The 23,200-nt window shown below is 44.5% G+C and overlaps 1 protein-coding gene across 1 annotated transcript in view; it reads left to right on the forward strand.

Annotated features, from left to right (window-relative positions):
* NRDE2 (NRDE-2, necessary for RNA interference, domain containing) overlaps nt 1–22,934 on the forward strand; it is a 30,933-nt gene extending 7,999 nt beyond the window's left edge. The window contains exons 2-14 of the mRNA XM_082232411.1: nt 139–247; nt 3,747–3,953; nt 4,807–4,953; nt 7,396–7,858; nt 9,221–9,626; nt 11,955–12,088; nt 15,107–15,230; nt 16,134–16,306; nt 16,935–17,321; nt 17,859–18,757; nt 20,556–20,694; nt 21,475–21,546; nt 22,341–22,934. Coding sequence (XP_082088537.1) covers nt 139–247; nt 3,747–3,953; nt 4,807–4,953; nt 7,396–7,858; nt 9,221–9,626; nt 11,955–12,088; nt 15,107–15,230; nt 16,134–16,306; nt 16,935–17,321; nt 17,859–18,757; nt 20,556–20,694; nt 21,475–21,546; nt 22,341–22,466 — 3,386 coding nt within the window. The 3' untranslated portion in view covers nt 22,467–22,934. The remainder of the gene's footprint in view (nt 1–138; nt 248–3,746; nt 3,954–4,806; nt 4,954–7,395; nt 7,859–9,220; nt 9,627–11,954; nt 12,089–15,106; nt 15,231–16,133; nt 16,307–16,934; nt 17,322–17,858; nt 18,758–20,555; nt 20,695–21,474; nt 21,547–22,340) is intronic.
* The last annotated feature ends 266 nt before the right edge of the window (nt 22,935–23,200 follow it).

The raw sequence follows: 23,200 nt of genomic DNA on the forward strand, positions 1-23,200 counted from the left end.
AATTGATGATGATTATTTATTTCCTCATTATGTCTGTTGTAAGCTGCATTGTCTGCTGACAAGGTAAACCCCCAGCTTAAAAACAACAACACAGTGAGGACTTTTCTTGAACAATTGACCTGTCTTTTGTATCTGCAGAATTGAACTGGCTCACCAACCCTAGCTTCTGCAGTGAAGATGCTCTGAGATTACACCAGCATGCTTTAAAGGCCACAGACCTTGCCTCAGACAAATCCCTGCTCCAAAGGTAGTGTGTTCTTTGGGACCTTGCCTTCCCACGATACATTGTTACTGTTTTTGATTTCATTTAATTGCAAGAACAACATATAACTACGGCAACTTGTCCAGTGGTACATTCTTATTTAGTCTCACATGCAGTACATAGTACACAAGCAATATGATTATTTATGTATTTATCCATTCCAAGTAGCCTCTCCCCAGAGATTCTTGTTTTGAAGGTGGATTGAAAGTACAGTGGTGCCTCGCAAGACGAAATTAATCCGTTCCGCGAGTCTCTTCGTCTTGCGTTTTTTTCGTCTTGCGAAGCACGGCTATTAGCGGCTTAGCGGCTTTAAGAAAAAGGAAACAAACTCGCAAGAACTTGCAAGACGTTTCGTCTTGCAAAGCAAGCCCATAGGGAAATTCGTCTTGCGAAGCAACTCAAAAAACGCAAAACCCTTTCGTCTAGCGAGTTTTTCGTCTTGCGAGGCATTCATCTTGCGTGGCACCACTGCATCTCCCTTCCCATTTATAAAGAAAAAGAATGGAAGAAAAGTCTCACCCAAAGTGTCCATCTTTGAAGGGCCCGTAATTACCTTGCTGTGGCGAGTAAGGTGTTCTGATAAAGCCATGTTCAAAATATTATTTAACCCGACTTAAATGGGGATTTCTGTAGATTGTTTTGAATATTGGGCTGCCGATAACAAGAAAAAATGCTAAATGTTGATGATGATGATATATAATACCCCGCCCATCTGGCTGGGTTTCCCTAGCCACTCTGGGCGGCTTCCAACAATGATTAAAAGTACATTAAAACATCAGCAATTTAAAACTTCCCTAAAGAAGGCTGCCTATCTTTTCATTTAAGGTTCTTGTTTGAATTTGGATCTAATGATAAGGCAAGACCCAAATTGGGTCGGAGGGGGTTGCTTGCTGTGTCATTTTGGCAATAACGTGAAATGCCTTTTTCCCAAAGGACTATACCAATGTCCAGCTCCAACATGCATGAAAATAGGAGACTCTCTCGCCACAGCCTTTCCAGCAAAGGGCAGAGAGATACTGGTGTTTATTTTGTGTACTTTGGCACTTTTGAGCAACCCCCCTTGTAATATACTGAAAGCAAGCGGAAGCATGTGGCCAGCTTTACAGTGCAAACTTGGTTGCTTATATACAGTAGTAGTAGCATCCTGTGTTTATATTCATTAGGGCACAAAAGTAATGATTGAACCCCCCCTTTAATAGATGCATCAATTAATTTGTTCTTCAGTGAACTTTGAAATTTTTGGCAGAATGTTTTTGAGGACCTTTTTAAAAAAATTACGGTTCAGCATTATCATAACAGGGTTGGTGTATTAGAATCATAGAACTGTAGAGTTAGAAGGGACCCTAGCGGCTATCTAGTCCAACCCCCTGCTATGCAGGAATCCCAACAAGCGGGCCTCCATCCAGTTTGAAACCATACTGCCACTAATTAATTGCCATAAAAAATAACATTATTGTCTAGAAATCTTTTTGATTAACATACAGCTTTGCTCTTACACAGTTGACTGCACCTAAACCTTAGATGGGTTTAGCCATGCCTAAATATGTTTAGGCTAGTCTGCCAGTTCCTTGATGCAAAGTTTATTTTGAGTTCTGTCCTGATGAACCCCAATGCACCTAGAATTTGGTGTACTTTGATGCCCACCCACCATGTTTAAAATGCTATCTACCTGAAGCAAATTAAGATTTACACTGCTTGGGAGTGTCCTTTGCTTTCAGGAAAGAGCATCTGAGAATACAGGGAAAGGGTACAGTGGTGCCCCGCAAGACGAATGCCTCGCAAGACGAAAAACCCGCTAGACGAAAGGGTTTTCTGTTTTTCGATGCGCTTCGCAAGACGAATTTCCCTATGGGCTTGCTTCGCAAGACGAAAACGTCTTGCAAGTCTTGCGATTTTTTTCGCTTCCCCCCTTTTTCTAAGCCGCTAATCCGCTAATAGCCTTTTAGCCGCTAAGCCGCTAAGCTGCTAATAGGGTTGCTTCGCAAGACGAAAAAACCGCTAGACGAAGAGACTCGCGGAACGGATTATTTTCGTCTTGCAAGTCACCACTATATTAGGAAAAGGGAACTCTGAAAAACCTTTGTATACAAGCACATACATTCCCCACTGCACGTGGCTTTTCAGATCACAGCCATTACGTTTAGGTTAATGCTTACTTTATAAATATTAAGTGATTGTCTTGATAGATGAAACATGGTTTTAGGCCGCTGGGAACAATGCTTCATACTTAATTTCTGTGGCTGTTGAATTTCGCATTGATTCAAGAATCATCCTGCCACGACCACTAAGATGCTCTGCTACCACTGATGTAATGCTCTGTTCAGTATAGCAAAAACTTACTGGATTCTTCCCAGTAATCAATCTGTGTTAGAAAAGGTGATGGCTTTGGCTCAGCTGCCTGGAAGGGACAGTTCTGTGATTCTTCCTCATGATAATGATCGTTAGAAACTGAACTCGGGTGCAAAGGAGGAGACTGTTCAGTCTTTCTCCTCTCAGCTCAAAATCACCTCCCAGCTACTTAACTCCCCTGTATCTTTTCCCTGTGGATGAGGATGTTGTTGTTGTTGGGTGAAAAAAAAGGCTGGCATAGGTAAGGCAAGGAGCCCCTACCCAGCAACATCCTCTACTCTGTTTTCATTTTTTTTTTTTGGGGGGGGAACGTTAGGAGGAATAATGCAAGTCCTGTACAGCCTGGGTTCAGATTACCTTAAGGACTGCTCTCTCCTGCACACACTTGTCTGGTTTTTAAGATCCTCCTCACAATCATTTCCTTCGTGGGTTCCCATTCACCTGCTGATGTCTCAGCTTATCACGTGGAATTCTTTTCCCAAGGTGGCTCACCTGACTATGAGCCTGATAATTTTTTGGCGTCTTAATTTCCCAGGCCTGTAAAGGTATGGAATTCCATATTGCTTTAATCTAGCCTTTTTGGTTTGTTTTTTTAAAACTCATGGCTATGTTTTATATCGTTTTTATATTTTTAAAATCTTTTGTTAGCTGTTTCTGAAATGTTTTAGCTGAAGAGACCCTATGAATAAATACCGTATTTTTTGCACCATAACACTCACTTTTTTCCCTCCTAAAAAGTAAGGGGAAATGTCTGTGCGTGTTATGGAGGGAATGCCTACGGGTGGCATGCCTACGGATTTTCCTCCTCTAAAAACTATGTGCGTGTTATAGTCGGGTGCGTGTTATAGAGCGAAAAATACAGTAAATGAAGCTGCCCGTTGTGTAGCTTTTGCCCTTCAGCAACACACTAGCTACAAAGGGTGACTTTTTAAATGCCCTGGAATAAATTAACCTTTTGATTAATATCTCTTTAGTACTTTAAGTTTATGCATGTATTTCATCCATTTTTTTAAAAGAAGTTTTTCTAGCATTCCCCGCCAGCTCTTTATGTTTTTGCATAGTTTGAAGTATTGGATTGTGAATATTATCAACATTGCGGTTTTTGTTCTTAGATTTTTGTACATTTTTTAAACAGAACAACCTCCAGCTTAGAGGCATTGGGAGAAAGTGAAGTCAGCGAAAGTGTCCAAAAACCAGCCAAGAAAAGAAAGAAAAAGAAAAAACAGCGAGACCACAAGAAAGTAAAAAAGAGAAGTAGAAAGCATCAGGGAACAAGTGAATCGGAATCAGATGCTGATGATGTGAAAGACGATAGAAATAATGAAAAAGAAGCAGAACTGAAGTACGTAAGTACCCTTTATTTCTGAATTTATATGTGCCATGATCATCTCTTTGTTCCATATACCAGGGATGGGAATGGGGAACCTGTGCCCCCTCCCATTGTTAGAGTCTCATCACCCCCCACCAGCATGTTAATTGGTCAGGTATGATAAGAACTGTAGTCTAACAACACCTGCAAGTTCCAAGGTTCCCCATCTCCAATATATGCTAACACCAAACTCATTTCCTTGGTTGAGAATGACAACCCCTGCTTCAGGAACCCTGTGATTTATAAACTAGATGTTTAGAAAGGTGATCCGAGTTTTAATTTGTTTTTAGTTTGTTGTTGTTTTAACTTTTTGAAGGAATCAAATCATTGTTATTCTTGGTTCTAATTTTATTCTTTTATCTTGCTGTAAACCACTTTGAGGGTTTTTTTATTTAAAAAACGGTCCAGCAGCGTGTACATTTTATGAAATAATAAATAATTAAACTGACCACGGAATACTCTCACTAAGGAGGCTCACCTCATGCTGACACAGGAAGTTTTTCAGCACCAGGCAAACACCTTCCTGTTTGGCCAGGCATATTAAAATAACAGTTAAGGAAAGTTAGCTCTGCTCCCAGCACAATAGCGCAATGCTCCAAAAGAAAAAAATTAAGAAGGCAAACTTAAACTTGTATGTCCATTTGAAAATTAGGGAGAAAATTAGGGCTTAACCACCATCCATGATTCCCGAAATTGGCTTTGGGGCTGTAAATGAAAGCTAAATTTTTCATTCACAACGGCATGCTAGCTTTCCTGGGATGTTTTGGAATATATGATGGAAACTAGAAATCTTGAATCTCTCCCCCGTTTTTTTTTTCCTTTGCAGTTTAGGAGACAAAGCTTCAAATGTGAGCATTCACTCCATCTGGCTAGATGATGTTCAAGGTGTGACAGCAGAAGTATTCAGAACAGATAAGAAACCAGATCCTGCCAACTGGCAGTATAAGTCTCTGTATCGAGGGAACATTGCAAGGTAATGAAATTTACAGGTATGAAATCTGATAGCAGTAACGGTTTTTGATAAATAAATAAAAAACTGAATATGTGGCAAGAGGAAATCTTTGGGCCCGATCCACATTTTTCTGTGTGTAGCTGCATGCGTACGGTCTGCATGGAGTCCTTGCTCAGGGGCTCTGTACTAGAAACACCATTTTGCTGTTGCCCTTTTAGGTCGCAGGGTCTTCTCTTCTGCTTGCTCTACATCGTGAAGCAAAATTGCTTCGGTATTTAAAGAGTAGGAGATTAGGATTTGCAAACTTGCTTTGCGCTCATGATTCCGTACCTAATTGGCTGTGCTGTCTCTGTACTTGTTTGTTCTATTTATAGAGGAGAAAACATTTTGTCACATTGGTGTTGTGATCAGCTGAAACAAAGGAAAAACCCAAGATAAACTGCTGATCATTTTTTTTACCGTTAAAATAAAATGTGGCTTTTAATAGGCAACTCTTCCTGTACGTAGCTCGATCCCTCGAGAATCCCTCATAATTTTTAATGTGTGCTACAAGGATGCTTTGAATCCAGCTGGCAAGTGGAAAGAAATTTGCTCCCAAATGTCATACTTGCACTCAACGAGCTGCATTCACTATTCACCATCTGAGTCCCATTTTAATTCCTGAAGTTCCCACGGTGGCAGATCCATCGCTGTCAACGTTTCCCTTTTTTAAAGGGAAATTCCCTCATTCCGAATAGGATTCCTCGCAAGAAAAGGGAAAAGTTGACAGCTATGGGCAGATCCAACAGCCTGATGGGATTGCATCCGATGATTGTGGCCACATAGGGTTCGTTGAGTTCAGTGAGCTTAAACTGTTCTTTCTCCCTCGTCCTAGCCTGGAAGAGTTAGTCATATGCCATTTAAAAATGAGAGGCACAAATACAAGATGGGGGACACCTGGCTTGAGAGCAGTACATGTGAAAAGGATCTAGGAGTCTTGGTTGATCACAAACTTGACATGAGACAACAGTGTGATGCGGCAGCTAAAAAAGCCAATGCAATTCTGGGCTGCATCAATAGGAGTATAGCATCTAGATCAAGGGAAGTAATAATGCCACTGTATTCTGCTCTGGTCAGACCTCACCTGGAGTACTGTGTCCAGTTCTGGGCACCACAATTCAAGGAGGACACTGACAAACTGGAACGTGTCCAGAGGAGGGCAACCAAAATGTTCAAAGGCCTGGAAACGATGCCTTATGAGGAACGGCTAAGGGAGCTGGGCATGTTTAGCCTGGAGAAGAGGAGGTTAAGGGGTGATATGATAGCCATGTTCAAATATATAAAAGGATGTCACATAGAGGAGGGAGAAAGGTTGTTTTCTGCTGCTCCAGAGAAGCGGACACGGAGCAATGGATCCAAACTACAAGAAAGAAGATTCCACCTAAACATTAGGAAGAACTTCCTGACAGTAAGAGCTGTTTGACAGTGGAATTTGCTGCCAAGGAGTGTGGTGGAGTCTCCTACTTTGGAGGTCTTTAAGCAGAGGCTTGACAACCATATGTCAGGAGTGCTCTGATGGTGTTTCCTGCTTGGCAGGGGGTTGGACTCGATGGCCCTTGTGGTCTCTTCCAACTCTATGATTCTATGATTCTATGATTGCACATATACACGTTTGCTTAGTTGCCCAGAGATCTTGGTCTGTACCTTGAAAACTCCTGATTCATCGGAAGAGTGGTCAGTTGCAGCTTCCCCCTGTTTCTGTCCTTGTCTTGATGTCTGTCTGCCTCGCCTGCAGCACAGATGGAGTCTGGCTTGTTAGAGCCGGCAAGGGAGCAGAGTGCATGATCGGAGCCCGATACATCTGGAATCTTAATGATCTGGGACAGATCTCCATTGGCAAGACAGATCAGCCTAGGCTGTGGTGCCCATTTGTAATAATTACCTTAAAAGCATTTTTAGTTGAGGATCTCTGAAGTACACTCTTGCTCATTTGTTCTATTCCAAACATAATTTTAAAAAACAAACACAGCTGCCTCTCAGGTTGCTTTTTTTTTTTTTTTTGGCATTCTCAGACCTCAGTCTCTTCACCCATAACTTTTTAATGAGGCACATAAGGCGCTCAGAAAGGTTCAGGAACTGGCCTCTGGCAAAAATAAGTGCAAGGTCTCAGCTCTGACCTCTGAGACTGCAATCCCAAGATGCACTAATTTGGTCGTCAGCGTCCTTGAACTCGGTGGGACTTTGAGTTAATATTCTCGGATCATGCTGTGTGTCTGGGGGCCGCGAAGGAAGCAATATCTATAGACTGCTATTCCAAACACTTAATGAAGCAAGCGCTAAGTAATACTGTATTTGCCCAGTTCAGGAAAAAAGTTTTGAAGCCCGTGATGATACCATGATCTGGGGGTTTGGCTGAGAAATGCTTGTCCCCTTCCTCCTTTGCCCTTTGGGAAAGACTCACAGTTTCCACTATTTCTTTTAAAGATACAGGAGAAGAAGCAACTTCTGTCTGGGCGTTGATCCAAGGAGGCAACATATTGCCTGGGAGAGTTCCTCAGCAGAGAAAAAGGCCTCCCATAAGCAGCCTGAGCGTTACTTTTCCAAAGGTGGCCGGAAGCTGTTGAATGCGGATGGCATTCCCGTCAGCACAAAAAGTCAAGGCTCTTTGTCTGGCCCAACTTCTTGGATACCCATTTCGGAGCAGGACTCAGCTGATGTTGTTCTGGCCACAAGCTGGGCGAATCCTCTTGGGATTTATGATCCAGGGACCACATTGTGGCTGCAAGGGAAGGGGCCCCCTCAGCACGATTCACGAAAGCCGCAGGAAGCGCAAGAGAGCTCTGAGAATGGGGACTCCCGCCTCCTGGCCAAAGTGGAGGACTATAACAGGAAGGTCAGAGAGGACCCTGGAGATATCAAAGCATGGATGGATTTTGTTTCTTTTCAGGTAGGTGTCTCTTTAAAATGTAAAGTTGCAGTATGATTTTCTAAAGACACTGGGATTCACCCAATGTGCTCCATTGGCAGAAGCCCCGAACAAGGACTTCCAGTGTACAGCAAGGCTTTCCGCCGCCCCACCCGCTGCATGGCCCTCCAGTTGGCTCTGGGCAGATGAGTGGGTGTCAGGAGAACAGCAGGGGGAAGGGAGGGGTGATCATTCCATCTGCCAAGCTGAAAATTTGGTGCAGATGGAATATTTGTAGTAGAGTGATGTTATTTTTGACCCTATGGATGAAGACAAAAAGCTGGCATTCAACAAAATTTAACTCAAAAGTTGGTTAGAACATGGTGCTTATAATACCAAGGTTGCAGATTCTATCACTGTATAGGACAGTTGCATGTTCCTGCATCGTGGGTTGTTGTTGTTGTTGTTGTTGTTGTTATTTATTGAATTTATATACCACCCTATACCTAGGGGTCTCAGGGTGGCTCACAGAGTAAAATCAAGATACAAAACCACAAAATATACAATAAAAAGAAAAACAACAACCCTATACAGTGGTACCTCTAGATGCAAATGGGATCCGTTCCGGACCCCCGTTCGCATCTAGAAGGAAATGTAACTAGCGACGGCACGTCTGCGCACACGTATGTCACTTTTTGCCGCTTCTGCGCATGCGCGTGACGTCATTTTGTGCATCTGCGTATGCGGCGAAACCCGGAAGTAATGTGCTCCGTTACTTCCGGGTTGCCGCGGAGTGCAACTCGGAATGCACTCATCCCAAAGGACATTCAACCCGAGGTATGACTGTATCTCCCCCAACCACATTTTTAAAGGGCATAGGATGTCAATCAGATCAACCAAAGGCCTGGTTAAAAAGGAACGTTTTTGCCTGGCACCTAAAGGTGTATAATGAAGGCACCAGGAGAACTTCCCTGGGGAGAGCATTCCACAGACAGGAAGCCACTGCAGAGAAGGCCTGTTCTTGTGTTGCCACCCTCCGGACCTCTCGAGGAGACGCCACACGAAGGAGGGCCTCAGAAGATGATCTCAGGGTCCGGGTAGGTTCATATGGAAAGAGGTGGTCCTTGAGGTATTGAGGTCCTGAGCCGTTGGACTAGATGATCCTCAGGGTCCCTTTCAACTCTACAATTCTGTGATTCTAAGTTAGGTCCAGTACCTTGTCCTCACAGTGGCCAACCACATGCCTAAGGGGAGTCCATAACACAGACTCCATCCCCATTTATGGGACGCTTGAGTCCCCTTTAAGCCATTTCTCCCATCCGAACTGCAACAGAGGATTTTGGCGGAGATTTCTTGCTGCCAGTTTGCTTTCTACCACTCCTTTTATTTTACTTTTTTTGAAAGGATGAAGTCATGAGAGGCCCCAGCTGCTATGCCCTCAGCGAGGGAGAACGGGAAACGAGGAAGGTGTCCCTCAAGCTCGTCTTGGAGAAGAAGCTGGCCATTCTGGAAAGAGCTATTGAGAGCAACCCAAACAACGCCGACCTGAAACTGGCCAGGCTCAAGCTTTGCACGGAGTTTTGGGAGCCGTCGGCTGTGATCAAGGAATGGCAGAAATTGGTGTTCTTGCATCCAAACAACCCAGCCCTGTGGCAGAAATATCTCCTGTTCTGCCAGAGTCAGTTCAGCACCTTTACCGTTTCCAAAGTTCACAGTCTGTACGGGAAATGCCTGAGTACTTTGTCGGCGGTGCATGATGGCAGCATGGTGTCTCACCCAGCCCTGCCGCACACAGAGGAAGCCATGCTAGGTGAGAGCACAACAACAATAACAAAACCAACAATTTTATTATTTATAACCCCCGTACAGCACATAAAAATTGTAAAACATCAGACATTAATTATTTTCTGATACAAGGTTGCCTTCAGATGCCTTCTAAAAGTCAGATAGTTGTTTATTTCCTTGGCATCTGATGGGAAGGCGTTCCACAGGGTGGGTGCCACTACTGAGGAGGCCCTCTGCCTGGTTCCCATCTCTTGTCTTGCCCGTCCGTTGACTCTTAAAGACCACCACTCACTTCCCCTCTTTTTGACATGGAAACAGTGATATTCTTCAGCGACCTGCTAAAGCAAATACTGTTGTAAGAGGTACATTACGTGACAAAGAGAGAGAGAGAGCCTTCTCTGTGGGATTTCCCTCCGCACAGAGCAGAGGCAGCGAATCTTTTCCAATCCAAGGTCACATGACGGTGAGGCCAGAAGCAAAAAGGGGTGGAACAATGAATGTATCTATCTTTATGCAGTAGGTTTTGCTTCTGTATACACTCACACAACCCTCTTGGGCTGCAGCCTTCCTCCTGTTTACCTTAGAATCATAGAATTGTAGAGTTGGATCCTGAGGGTCATTCAGTTTAGATGCAGGAATCCAAACACACTGTGGTCTCCCATCCAATTTGAAACCAGACCAGACCCTGCTTAGCTCTGCAAACACGGCAGCAATTTTATTGCCGCATCACCAGGGTCTGCGGTGGTGCTAAACGCTACAGTGTTTGCAAGCAGCGGAGCCAATTACTTTTGACATGGCTGTAAAAAAGAATGCCGCTGTGGGGAAGGATTGCCGTCGGGTTGAGGATTTCTGAATGCTCCTTCTTAACCACACTGCTAACTTCGACTAGATTTGACTTGACAGGGTCCCATTTACTTATTAAGGAAATTACACAATTGTCAGTCATTTATGGCTATATCAAATGTCTAGCCCTGTTACGAAGATCCTGTTGGATAAAGCCAGCTTCAGATGACAGTCTCTGATCAGCGCTGGCAATGTCTGCGAACCAAGATATGCTGAAGGCCTCTGCCCCCTAGCGTTCGGCTCGTTGCACTGCTTGCCGTGACGGAATTCGTCAAACAAATGTGGATCCTGGTCATTTTAGACCCATCTGTGCGCTCAGAGAGGGCCTTCAGCATCCAGAGGTTCTTAAGAGTTTAGTTTATGGAGTGCAGTTACCGGTTGGCATAGTACAGTGCAGAGCACATGCATTGGATCCCCAGTTCAAGACACCTGTCGGAAACCCAGGATTGCTGCTGCCAGTCAGAATAGACAGTGTTGAGCTAGGTAGGCCCATGGTCTGTATAAGGCAGCTTTCTACATCCCTAAGCTTTAATTCGTCCAGAGATCTCCTGTCCAGAGATGAATAGCATTTTAGTTCAGTCCCTCCATTGCCAGTTGCTTCCTTTTCTGTTCCTAATGTAGTTATCCAGCTTTTAAGGGCACAATATATTTTCATTAAAAAATAAAATAAAAACCTCTTCCTCATGAAACGCATTTACGCACTCCTGCCATGTTCTTCCCTGTTTCTCATTCAGCTCCCAATGACGCTTCGCTTGCTATTTCCTCCTTCATAAGGAGACCCCTGCTGGTGCTCCCAAGTGCAGGAATGCTGGTGGCACTGTGGTCTAAACCACTGAGCCTCTTGGACTTGCCAGTCAGAAGGTCAGCGGCTCAATTCTCCCTGATGGTGGTGAGCTTTCATTGCTCTGTCCCAGCTCCTGCCAACCTTGCAGTTCGAAAGCACACCAGTGCAAGTAGATATATAGGTACCGCTGTGGCGGGAAGGTAAATGGCATTTCCGTGCGCTCTGACTTCCGTCACTGTGTTCTGTTGCACCAGAAGCGGTTTAGTCATGCTGGCCACATGACCTAGAAAGCTATCTGTGGACAAACGCTGGCTCCCTCGGCCTTAAATCAAGATGAGCGCCACACCCCATAGTCGCCTTTGACTGGACTTGACCGTCCACGGGCCCTTTCCCTTTCCCTTTCCTTGCTCCCAAGAGCAGCCAGCCAGCTGCCTCTGGGTGCCTCCAAGTTACAGTTCGTTCGCCTACACTGAGATTTTGGTAAAATGCAGATTTGTTTAAATGATTGGTTAATCTCATTAACGGGAGGTTTACTTTTAATATGAAATTAAGAATTCAGTTGGCCCCAACCTTTTATTCCTTCAAACGGAAGTATAAAAGGCATAACATTTATTCTTATTTAATGCAATCGCCGTAATGCAGCCTCTTGTGTGACTCGCTGAAACGCGGACCCAAATCTCTTGGCACTCTCTGTGTGAAATGTTGCCTCTCTTTCCTTCCTTCCAGCCATCTTCCTTCAGCAGTGCCATTTCCTCCGGCAGGCTGGCCATTCGGAGAAAGCAATATCGTTGTTCCAGGCCCTGATTGACTTCACCTTCCTGAAACCAGATAGCGTAAGGGAACTGCCAACAAGGCGGCAGGTAAGAGGAGGCAATTGTATTTTCCATCGCCTGCTCTAACCCTGCTCTGTATCTTTTCATCTGCCCTGCTTTGTTCCCCCCATCTCCCCCCCCCAAGTTGTTTCCTCTTGTTCTCCTCCTTCCCTCTTACATAAGAAAGCAAAATAGAACAGTTCAGGAATAAATCTGGGTTTCTGTAACTGTAAAAAAAACCTCTGCAGAATGCACAAACGTTCATCACCTGCTTGAATCATTTTAATAATAAAAACTTAACACTTGTGCAGTGCTTCCCAATGTTCACGTGTACTGCCTACATGCCATCCCTTGCAACAATCCTGTAAGGTAATCCAGTATTATCGTCTCCCATGCTGCAAATGAGGGTACTGAGCCTGAGAGAGAACGGTTTGCCTGCAGCTACCAAGTGAGTTCGTGGCAAAGGCAAGATTCGAACTGTGAACGTGCCGATTCACAGCCCAGTCTCTTTAGTCAGCATGTTACACCAGTGTTCTGGGATTGTTTTGTGCAGAGACGCTTCTTTTGGCCATGAGGACTGAAACGCAGCATGATCAAGAAAATGATATTGTTTTTTTTTGGGGGGTTGCCATTCTTTTGCCTTCCAACAAGAGGAGGGGGGAAATAACAAAACAGCAACACTACAATACTACGGGTCCATAGGTGTTTAGAAGCAGAGAAACATCTACTGGTTTTCAAGAAAAGAATTATTAGCTGGTTTATGGGAGATACAGTGGTACCTCGGGTTAAGTACTTAATTTGTTCTGGAGGTCCGTTCTTAACCTGAAACTGTTCTTAATCTGAAGCACCACTTTAGCTAATGGGGCCTCCTGCTGCTGCTGCTGCGCCGCCGGAGCACGATTTCTGTTCTCATCCTGAAGCAAAGTTCTTAACCCGAGGTACTACTTCTGGGTTAGCGGAGTCTGTAACCTGAAGCGTATGTAACCCAAGGTACCACTGCAGTTCCCAAACTACCAGGGTTTCTATCTTCAAACCCAAATCTTAGTGCTTGGTAGCAGAGGGGCTCGGGAGCGGTGGCGGTTTCACTTGCGATATACCATTGGGCGAAGCCGCCATCACGGTCTGGCCATCATACTGGTCCTGGGTGATGTATCGATACACCGCCCAGGCCTAGTCCTATCAGTGCAAAGAAGAACCCCCTGGCTGTTTCAGCTCCGACCTCTTTACCGTGACTATTTGGGTTATTCAAAGGCCACCATGACACCCATGCCTCCCAAAATAACAGCATTTTCTTTGTTTTGTGTCCCCCCCCCCCCGTATCATGATGGGATCAATGACCTGCCTAGGAAGCTGTCAATCTTGCTGGAGATGACTACCTCTCTTTTGGCTTGCTTCTATCTCTGACTCACCCTTTGAATGTGTGAATAAGCTAGAAGTTGAAATGAGTTCAAAAGGTTGTTATCCCAGGGTAGTAACCCATTGTTCAGAGATACCTTTTCTCTGCGACAGCCGTTAGTTGCGTGTGGCTTAGTGAGTGTTCAAGCGGCACAGGCAGCCCGTAGCATGTGGCCTCTCAGCTCACGAAGGGGTCGCGACTCATAATTTCAAGGATTTGGCACCGTGTCCTAATCTGCAGCCCCTGAACACAGAGAAGGGAGGCTTTCCTTAGCAATAAATAGCATAATAATTGAATTCAGCTTGGAACATCTTTTGTGCATATTAGGACTGCTTTGTTATTTATAGTTTTGAATTCCAACGAGGCTAAATTTAAAATATATTGGTAGTAAGTATAGTTCCTCTCCAAGTTAGAGCAACGAACTGGAGACCGAAAAAGGAAATGTCACAGGGATGCCTGCCTTTAACCAGATCCATCCCTACCATTTCATCACTGGTTTCCCAGCTTAGGTTGAACTTGATGCTTAGTGTGCCCATGCCACTAGGACTGAAAAACAGAAATATCGCCTTTTCTGTTTTGTGCTAAGCAAGTTTACATATAAGTCACCACTAGTTGGCTCTAGTCTTCAGTTAAACCCACTAGTATTTTCCTTTCAGCAAGAAGACATAGTGCAGCTATAACCCAGATTATGCCTCAGAATGAAAGGTTTCTTTCCTGTAATATAGAAAATTGTAAAACATCAGACATTAAAAATTCCCCTTTACAGGGCTGCCCTCAGATGTCTTCTAAAAGTCAGATAGTTGTTTATTTCCTTGACATCTGATGGGAGGGCATTCCACAGTGTGGGTGCCACTACTGAAAAGGCCCTCTGCCTGATTCCCTGTAACTTTGCTTCTTGCAGTGAGGGAACTACTAGAAGACCCTCGGAGCTGGACCTCAGTATCCAAGCTGAACAATGGGGGTGGAGATCCTCCTTTGGGTATACTGGGCCAAGGTCATTTAGGGCTTTAAAGGTCAGCACCAACACTTTGAATTGTGCTTGGAAATGTACTGGGAGCCAATGTAGGTCTTTCAAGACTGGTGTTATATGGTCTTGGCGGCCGCCCCCAGTCACCAGTCGAGCTGCCACTTTCTGCATTAGTTGTAGTTTCTGGGTCACGTAGAGCACATTGTAGTAGTCCCAAGCGGGAGATAACCAGAGCATGCACCACTCTGGTAAGACAATCTGCGGACAGGTAGGGTCTCAGCCTGTGTAACAGATGGAGGTGGTAGACAGCTGTCCTGGACACAGAATTGACCTGCGCCTCCATGGACAGCGGTGATTCCAAAATGGCTCTTCAAAAGCTGTGAAGTCCACGTTTTACAGTTTTTTGTAGACATGAACTTGGCAGCCCAGGTTGGATGAAAAACTAGCCTTCCAGTAGACTCATGCTTCCCTCCTGTCCCTTTTAAAGAAGTACTTACATTTAATTTTGTGATTTTTTTTTTATATAAAAAATGTGGAACCATGAATTGGCAACACTGCTCTTAAGTCAGCCAGAAACTTATAAAATTGACTTATCAGTTGAACTAGCGAAACATGTCTCCAGATTCTTTTGCACATATAACTGCAGTTGTACGTGCTGTGTATCAGACTGAAGAATGTGTGTGTCTTTATCCTCAAACTTTAGGTGGAGTTCTTCGAGCCATTTTGGGACAGTGGCGAGCCTCGGATTGGAGAAAAAGGAGCGAAAGGCTGGAAGGCCTGGATGCACCAACAAGAAAAGGGTGGTTGGGTTGCCATCAACCCACCTGGTAAGAACATAAGGAGAACTCTGCATCTTGTCTAGCATCCTCTTCTTATGATTGCCAACCAGATGCCTATGGGGAGGGAGCCTGCAAGCTTGCTCCCCACTTACCGTGCTCGGAAATGGGTGTTCAGGGTCACACTGCTTCTGACAGTATGGAGGTAGACTGTAGCTATCGTGGCTGAGAGCCGTTGATAACCATTAACGTATCTGTGCCCATTCTAAAAGCATCCAAGTTGGTGGCCATCAGGGCATCTAGGACCTAATTCTATAGTTTGTGCTGTGCGAAGAAGTGCTTTCTTATTTTCTCTTTCCTTAATCTCTCAACATTTCTGCTTCGTTGGACATCCCTAGGCTCTAATATTGTGAGAGGAGCAAGCAGGAGCTCACTTTATGCTCCCGGATGTTTCTTTGTAGCTGTCTCCTCACATAGCCCCCATTCATGCACTAGGAGTTCCCCCACCTTTGCCTTATTGCAACTTAAGCTGAGGTATGTTCAATTCACATAATCAGATGCTCTTTCTCTCCATACTTCTGTGTCCTCCCACCCCACAACATCTCTGTAATTTTCTGGTGTCTGTTATAGATTGGGATCTCTGCCATACCATATATTTGTTAAGCATCACATACATAGATGGTGCTGTATTAAATTATAATATAATAATAAATTTGTAAGCCTTTGTGGCACCAGAAGACTCCTTGTTGTCTTTGCTGCAACAGGGTACCGCCACCCTGCAAAATTGCCACGCCGGTCTAAAGAAATTGGCAGAAATTCAGCGAGGCTACTTGAATTTTATGAGCTTTTTTGGGGGGGGATTGCTGCCCTTTAGCAGCTTGCAAGCCTGGAGTTGATGGGATTGAACAGGCCAGATTTTGAAAACCTGCTGGTGTGTTTTTGGCTTCTCGACAGATGAAGACGAGGAAGACGCGGAGGAGGAGGAAGAAATAAAGGATAGATCTCTACCCAAGTGGCAAAACTGGCTTCACGTTGAACGTTCTCGTGAAGGAAGGCACTGGCTGCCTTGGCGGCCGGACAAAACCAAGAAGGAGACAGTAGATGATTGTGAAGATCCAGAGAGACAGGTGGGTGTCGTAGGGGTGTTGTTCCACCCCCTTGATCATTGTTGTTGGCCTGTTCTGTTCTGTTGTGCTCATGCTTTTCTCGGAGGCTTCCCACAGGCAGCTGGGTGGCCACTGTTGGAACAGGAAAATAGACTAGATAGGCCTTTGGCTTGATCCAGCAGGCTCTTCTAATGCTTTTATGACATGACAGAAGTTTGTACAATAATGCATAACGTGGAGGGAAAGTGGTCCTGTGCCCCTCCGGATGTGCTGGACTGCAACTCCTTCCATCCTCTTGACCATTGGTCTTGCTCACTGGGGCTGATGGGAGTTGGAATCCAGCAACATCTTGAAGGCCAGTGGTCCTTCCTTCCTGGCATATTGCTTTCCTTCTTCGCCCTGCCTCTACTTCCACATCCATCTCCTGTTCTTTTCCCCATTTTCAGATTTTAGATTGTAAGCTCCTCGGGACAGGGACCTGGCCTCTTCCACTCTGTAAAGCACCAAGTAACATTGTAGGGTTGTTTTACGCTTGCCTTTTTTCTTGCCCTCTGAATTCCACTTCTTGAATGGTTTCTAGGATTATTCCGTTTTCTTTCTAAAATTCCTTCCCTTCGTACCTAACTGCATTTTTATGTGTGTTTAACAGGTCCTATTTGATGACCTTGGTCCATCGCTAATACAAATTTCCAGCCCAGATCTTCAGTTTCAGCTGCTCTGCTCGTTTCTGCAATTCTTAGGCGTGCCATGTGAGTGCAGCCTCCTTCCTTCCTTCCTCTACACAGCAATGGATGAGAACAACATCTTTGAGGATCGGCAGCATGGCCAAGGACCTCTGACTTCTTTTGACCTGTCACTTCCCGGAGTCAGTAGAATTGGCCAGATGGACTCGATGCTCCAAGGAGTTAGACATATTGGCCACCCCAAAGAAGGGGAGGAGTTCATACAGAATTTCTTCCATATGATTCTGCCTCTGCTTTCAGGAAAAGAAAAATCTAATCTATCCAACTTTTGGCTTCAGTATGAAGTCTCTAAGGTAAGTTGGGATTTTATTTTTAAATTCTTCCGCCACCTTGTACAAACAGCAAATGTACAAATATTAGCAAGGCTCCCCCTTGGCTGAAGCTAAGCCAGTCTTGAGTCTGGTGAGTGACTGGTTCGGTGACCATCCGGGAGCTGTCTTGGGTTCTGTGATGGAACAAGGCAAGATGTACTTGTAAAATAATCATCTCTGTAACAAACACCAGACACTCTGGAGTGGCTTGCCCGGGCTAGCTGAGAATCCCCATGGAATTCTAGGATCTGGGGACTAATAGAAAAATACATTTGGGTAAAATTATCCCTAAAGCACTCCAAAAACACGAAGCCATTGTGTAGGTTAACCCTTCCTTTCCTGCCCCCACCCCATAATCCCCCCCCCGCTCCAGTTCCACCCCCCAGAGCTTCTACTTCCTAAATGGGGTAAAGGTCCCTTGGCCAGCTATGTGGAACTGCTTACAAATAAGCAAAACAATGAACCTGGTTTTGTTTTTTCTTGGCTGCTTCATCATTATTATTATTGATTAACATGCAGGTTATTCAGTGTTTGGAAACAGGCAACAAAAAGAAACTGAAATGGCAAGGGAAGAGAAGTAAGAAATTAGCCAAGAACCTTCTTAAGACCCATGAGAACAGAAACGATGTCTCCCTTTGGCGACTCTACGCCTACCTGGAATGGTTGCTTGGCAACGTGGAAGATGCTAGGAAAGTTTTTGATATGTCTCTGAGCACGGTGGGAACGGCTGGGATCCAGGACCCCCACCTCTGTAATCTGGGCCTGCTTTATGCCGAACTGGAAGCAGAGTTGCTGGGGAGCCAGGAGGGAACGCTCGAGTCTCGCGCCGTTCACATATTGACCAGGCTGGCCGAGCAAGGACCTTACACACCATACAGTGGACAGACATCATCCGTGAACATTTTGAGAGCTCGGAAAACATATGAACATCTTCTCCAGGATTACTTGAGCGAGAGAGCCACCTCTAAACAAGAACAGATCTGCGGCTCCGGCCACCTCGTTGGCTTGGTTGGTTGTTACACCCTTTTCCAGTATTTGACTCTTGGGATTGATTCTGCAGTGTCGATATACAGGCAGGTTTTTGAGAAGCTGGAAGGCGAAAGCTCTGGCGGTCAGAACTGCACTGCCAGCCTTGAAGCTGTCGCACTGATGCATGTGCATTTGCTCCGATACCACATGAGAACGAGCGTCTATCCTTTGGCTCCTCTCCGCGAAGCACTGCTGGAGGCTTTGAAGAGGTATCCTAGCAACCAGCCTCTCTGGAGGGCGTATATCCAGATCCAACGCAAGTCGCACAATGCTAGCAAAGCGCGGCGGTTTTTTGACAGCGTTGCAAGGGCTGCGAAGTCGCTGGAGCCGTGGCTGTTTGCAATCATAGCTGAGCAGATGAGGAAAAAGCTTGTGGAAAGTGTCCAAAGGTAATACTGCAGCTTACAGATGATGCATTTCTCTGCCTCGCTTGCTTATTAACTGGCACAGGCCTATTCCCCTTTGCAAAAGTTAATTTCATTTCTACGTGACATTTGTATCCTGCCCCTCCTTCAGGGAGCTCTGGCCAGTCTTTTAAATCTCCTGAACAGCCCTCTAAGATTTGATTTGCCCTGGGATACAAGGTGAGCTTCACGGCCAAGTGGTGATTCAAGCACCAATTTTCCACATCAAACATAGGCTGTTGCCTTATATTGAGTCAGACCACTAACTGATAGCAACCTTCCAGGGTTTTGGGCAAGAGAAATTCCCAGCCCTTCCTGGAGCTGCTGGGTTTTGAACCTGGGATGCTATACCGATGAGCTATGCTGAAAGCACTGCCATATTGCATTGTTAATTTCTGCAGGGTTACATCCACTTACATTTCTTCTGTTGTCACATACATGCCTTCCCCAGCCCTCCAGATTATTTATTTTGCATTCCTCTACATCACCTTTTGCAAAACAACAACAACAAAAAAACCCCTGACTTCCCAAAAGGTTGCACCAGAACAAAACATATTAATAGGAATTGCAGAAAGCAGATAAAAATGCAATTAAAATCCAATTTCATACTGGCAGTAGGTATAAAACATAGAAGGACTAAAGGCTGGGAAAAGTGAAATTAAACTAAAAATGACTTCAGGAAGGTTGGGAGCGCAAGTAAGTCTTCACCATGTAGCAGAAATCAGCTATCCGCATATCCATGGGGAGTTCCATGACTAGGTGCCACCACGAAGAATGCCTTGCTGTGCACACAATCAAGGTTGTCGGACTACAGTTCTCGTTATTCCTGACCATTGGTCAACCTGGATGGGGCTAATGGAAGTTGGGAGGCCAGAATAATCTGGTGAGCCTGAGGCTGGGGAGGGCTGCTCTACGGTATAACAATAATTGAAGAGAGCACTATGGCGGGGTGTGAGCTTGGACTGGAAACTTGTTGGCCAACCTTGTGCCAGTTACCTCCTCAGCCTAACCTAACGTAAAGGGATGTTGAGAGGACAAGATGCAGAGAAGGAGGAGGATGCTCTGTATGCTGTTCTGAGCTTGCTGGAGGATTAAAAAAGAATCAGCATAGGATTGCATGCAAACATTAACATGAGTGGTCATGCCCCATGACTTTCCTACCCTCTTCTCCCCGGTGCAGCTCCTTACACACAAAGCCTTGGAGTTGTAGTGTGAGGGGAGATTTCTAAAACTCAGGGAGCCAGTGTGGTGTAGTGGTTAAGAGCAGTGGACTCGTAATCTGGTGAACCAGGTTTGATTCCCCGCTCCTCCACATGCAGCTGCTGGGTGACCTTGGGCCAGTCACACTTCTCTCTGAAGTCTCTCAGCCTCACTCACCTCACAGAGTGTTCGTTGTGGGGGAGGAAGGGAAAAGGAGATTGTTAGCCGCTTTGAGACTCCTTCGGGTAGTGATAAAGTGGGATATCAAATCTAAACTCCTCCTCCTCCTCCTCTTTTCTTCTTCCTCCACTCATACATTTGGATGCAAACAAGGTGCCACCTCTTGGTTGGGTAGAGCACATCCTCTGCATGCCGAGGATCCAGAGGTCATTCCTGGGCATCTCCACCTCCATCAGGTGACAGGAAAGCCCCAGCACCACATGTAGCTCTTGGGGGCAAGAAGGTTGCCCATCTCTGCTCTCGAAATCTCCAGTGTGAGTTTGTATTGGAAAGAAGAACTGTGTTCATTCCTGGACCTGACCACCGAAAACACTGTTCATGCTCTTGTTTTTCTTTGTTTCAGAGTAGCCACTGGCGATGTGTATGCAACCATCCCTGAAACCGGCATAACCAATCGAATCAAAGCTTTATTTGAACATGCCATTGAGACTGAAAATGGTGCTCATTGTCCATTGCTTTGGAGGCTATATATAAACTTTATGGTGAGAGACTGCAGCCCCCTCTTAATTTTATTAAGTGATTCTTGGATGCTGTTGTGTAGATCAGAAGCTATAGAAAAATTAACATTTAAAAATGCACTGTAGGGATGTTAATGCAAATCTTAACATAGATTATTAGAAAACCTTTTTGTGTAAAAAAATATACGGCTCAGATCCCATGTTGATCCTCTCTTCATTTAAGGAGGAGGGCAGTAATTTTTGACAGCTCCCCCTCCTGACCATTGCCAGTTGAGTTAGGATATAGACAGCCTAAATATGCATAGATGTTATATCACATCATATAATATTAATACAGTGGTACCTTGCAAGACGAATGCCTCGCAAGACGAAAAACGCGCAAGACGAAAGAGTTTTCCATTTTTTGAGTCGTTCCGCAAGACGAATTTCCCTATGGGCTTGCTTCGCAAGACGAAACGTCTTGCGAGTTCTTGTGAGTTTGTTTCCTTTTTCTTAAAGCCGCTAAGCTGTTAATAGCCGCTAAGCCGTTAATAGCCGCTAAGCCGCTAATAGCCGTGCTTCGCAAGACGAAAAAACCGCAAGACGAAGAGACTCGCGGAACGGATTAATTTCGTCTTGCGAGGCACCACTGTATACAGTTCTTTAGAGTTAGATTTCTCCCCTGAGAAATTCTCAGTCTGAATATTTAATGGTTCTTTCTTCAATTCTAAATGAAAATAACATTGTTTATGTACATAGAGTTCTGCATTATTATTATTTTTAAATGTATGTTTGAAATGCAAAACTTTTTCTTATTCTTTTCAGGTTTCTTTAGGAGATAAAGAAAAAAGTAAAGGAGTGTTTTACAGAGCGCTTCAAAACTGCCCCTGGACAAAAGTAGGTTTCTTTTTAAAAAATTAATGTATGTATGTATGTTCAAGAACACAGTGACAATGCAAAAGAACATGTGTCTCTGGTAGGGTCAAACCAGATTCCTGTTTATTTGCATAGCTGGTAAAATGGAACTATTGTTTATAATTGACAGTAGGTTGCAATAGGTTCTGCAACAGTATGGTGTTGTTGTTTTTTAAAAAAGAAACTGCCCAGAAAGCAGCGAAACTGAAGTCCAAATCTATGAAATATGTAATCAAAGGAATAGAGACTTAAAAGGTTACATGACCGGTGTCTAATATACTGTGAATTATTCCTGATTCTTGACAAGTTTGGTTTTAACTGGACTTGGTGGGGATTTCCCCAAGCATTTCTTCATGACCTATAGCACAGATAGCAAATTCTTGCGTTTAATTTCTTTCGATGGAAAACTTTGGGCATACAGAATTGGATTTTTTTTTATTTAGTTTTTTATGGACCAGATTCAAGAGGGTCAGAGTGTGCAGACTTGGAGGATGGGAGCACTGGAAGCATAGTGTAGTTTGGAGCAAGGGCTCGAGATCTGCGGCACCGTGGAAGGGAGCTGTACCCACCTATCCTAAACAGCTTAGTTGCCTTGATTGTTTTTCATTTCATTAGAGCTGGGTTTGTCTTTTTCTTTTTCTTCTCCGCATTTCTTCATGACCACCCCCTCTTTGGCCATGAATTTGCTCTCTTGTCAAATTGATTCCTGGCCCGACTTGTGCTGTTCCACAAGCATGGCAGATTGATTATTTTCAATGTAATACTTGTATTTGTAGGTGCTGTATATGGATGCTATAAGCTATTTTCCAGATGAGCTGCAAGAGATCCTTGATCTAATGACCGAGAAAGAGCTGAGAGTGCGGGTACCAATTGAAGAGCTGGAGCTGCTCCTGGAAGACTAGAGAATGATGTGAAGACAGCAAGTGGGCCTTGGCTTGAGCCTTCAGTCTCTATCCCGGGGAGAAAATAATTCTACACTTCCTTTTACAGATGAGAAACAATTATTTCCCTTATATGTTTTTCAGCACAGCTATCTTGTGGTTGGTTTTCCCAGTTCTGTTAAGTGCTCTTGTGCATCAAAGTGCCAAGATGGGTGACTCAGTCTGTTGCTGTCATCGGACATCGTCACATGCATTTGTGTGACTATGTAATAGCCAAAGGACAAGCCATTCTCTCTCAGCTGATTAATGCACGAACACATGATCAGAATAGTTTTATAGGTTGTACGGAACACGAAAATTTGCACTTGCGTGACGACTCACGTGATGTTTTAGGCAGAGAAGCCTCATGTAACCAATTTTTTATTGGTTTGTAAATGGCAGAGGATGTAAATATGCTTGTAAAGGTACATAAAATATTTTTGAACTGGATTGTCTCTATATCTCTCCCTTCCTCCAAAAAGGTGGAAACACTTAAGCTCTGCTTTTAGTGATTCTTTCGTTGTTGCGTCTGTGGAATTTAACATGGTTGCACAGCTGCTAACTCATATGCCACACTCAACAGTGATTTTGAACTCTCCCAGGATATGCATTTTACGAAATTGTTTTCTATTTAGTTCGGAAGTTTGGGCTACCCACTACTGAAATCAAGAGTTGCTAATGAGGATGCAAACAGGTTGGCAGATAAGATTTTGAAA

Source organism: Podarcis vaucheri (assembly GCF_965113315.1).
Source record: "Podarcis vaucheri genome assembly, chromosome: 1".
NCBI classification, from domain to species: Eukaryota; Metazoa; Chordata; class Lepidosauria; order Squamata; family Lacertidae; genus Podarcis; species Podarcis vaucheri.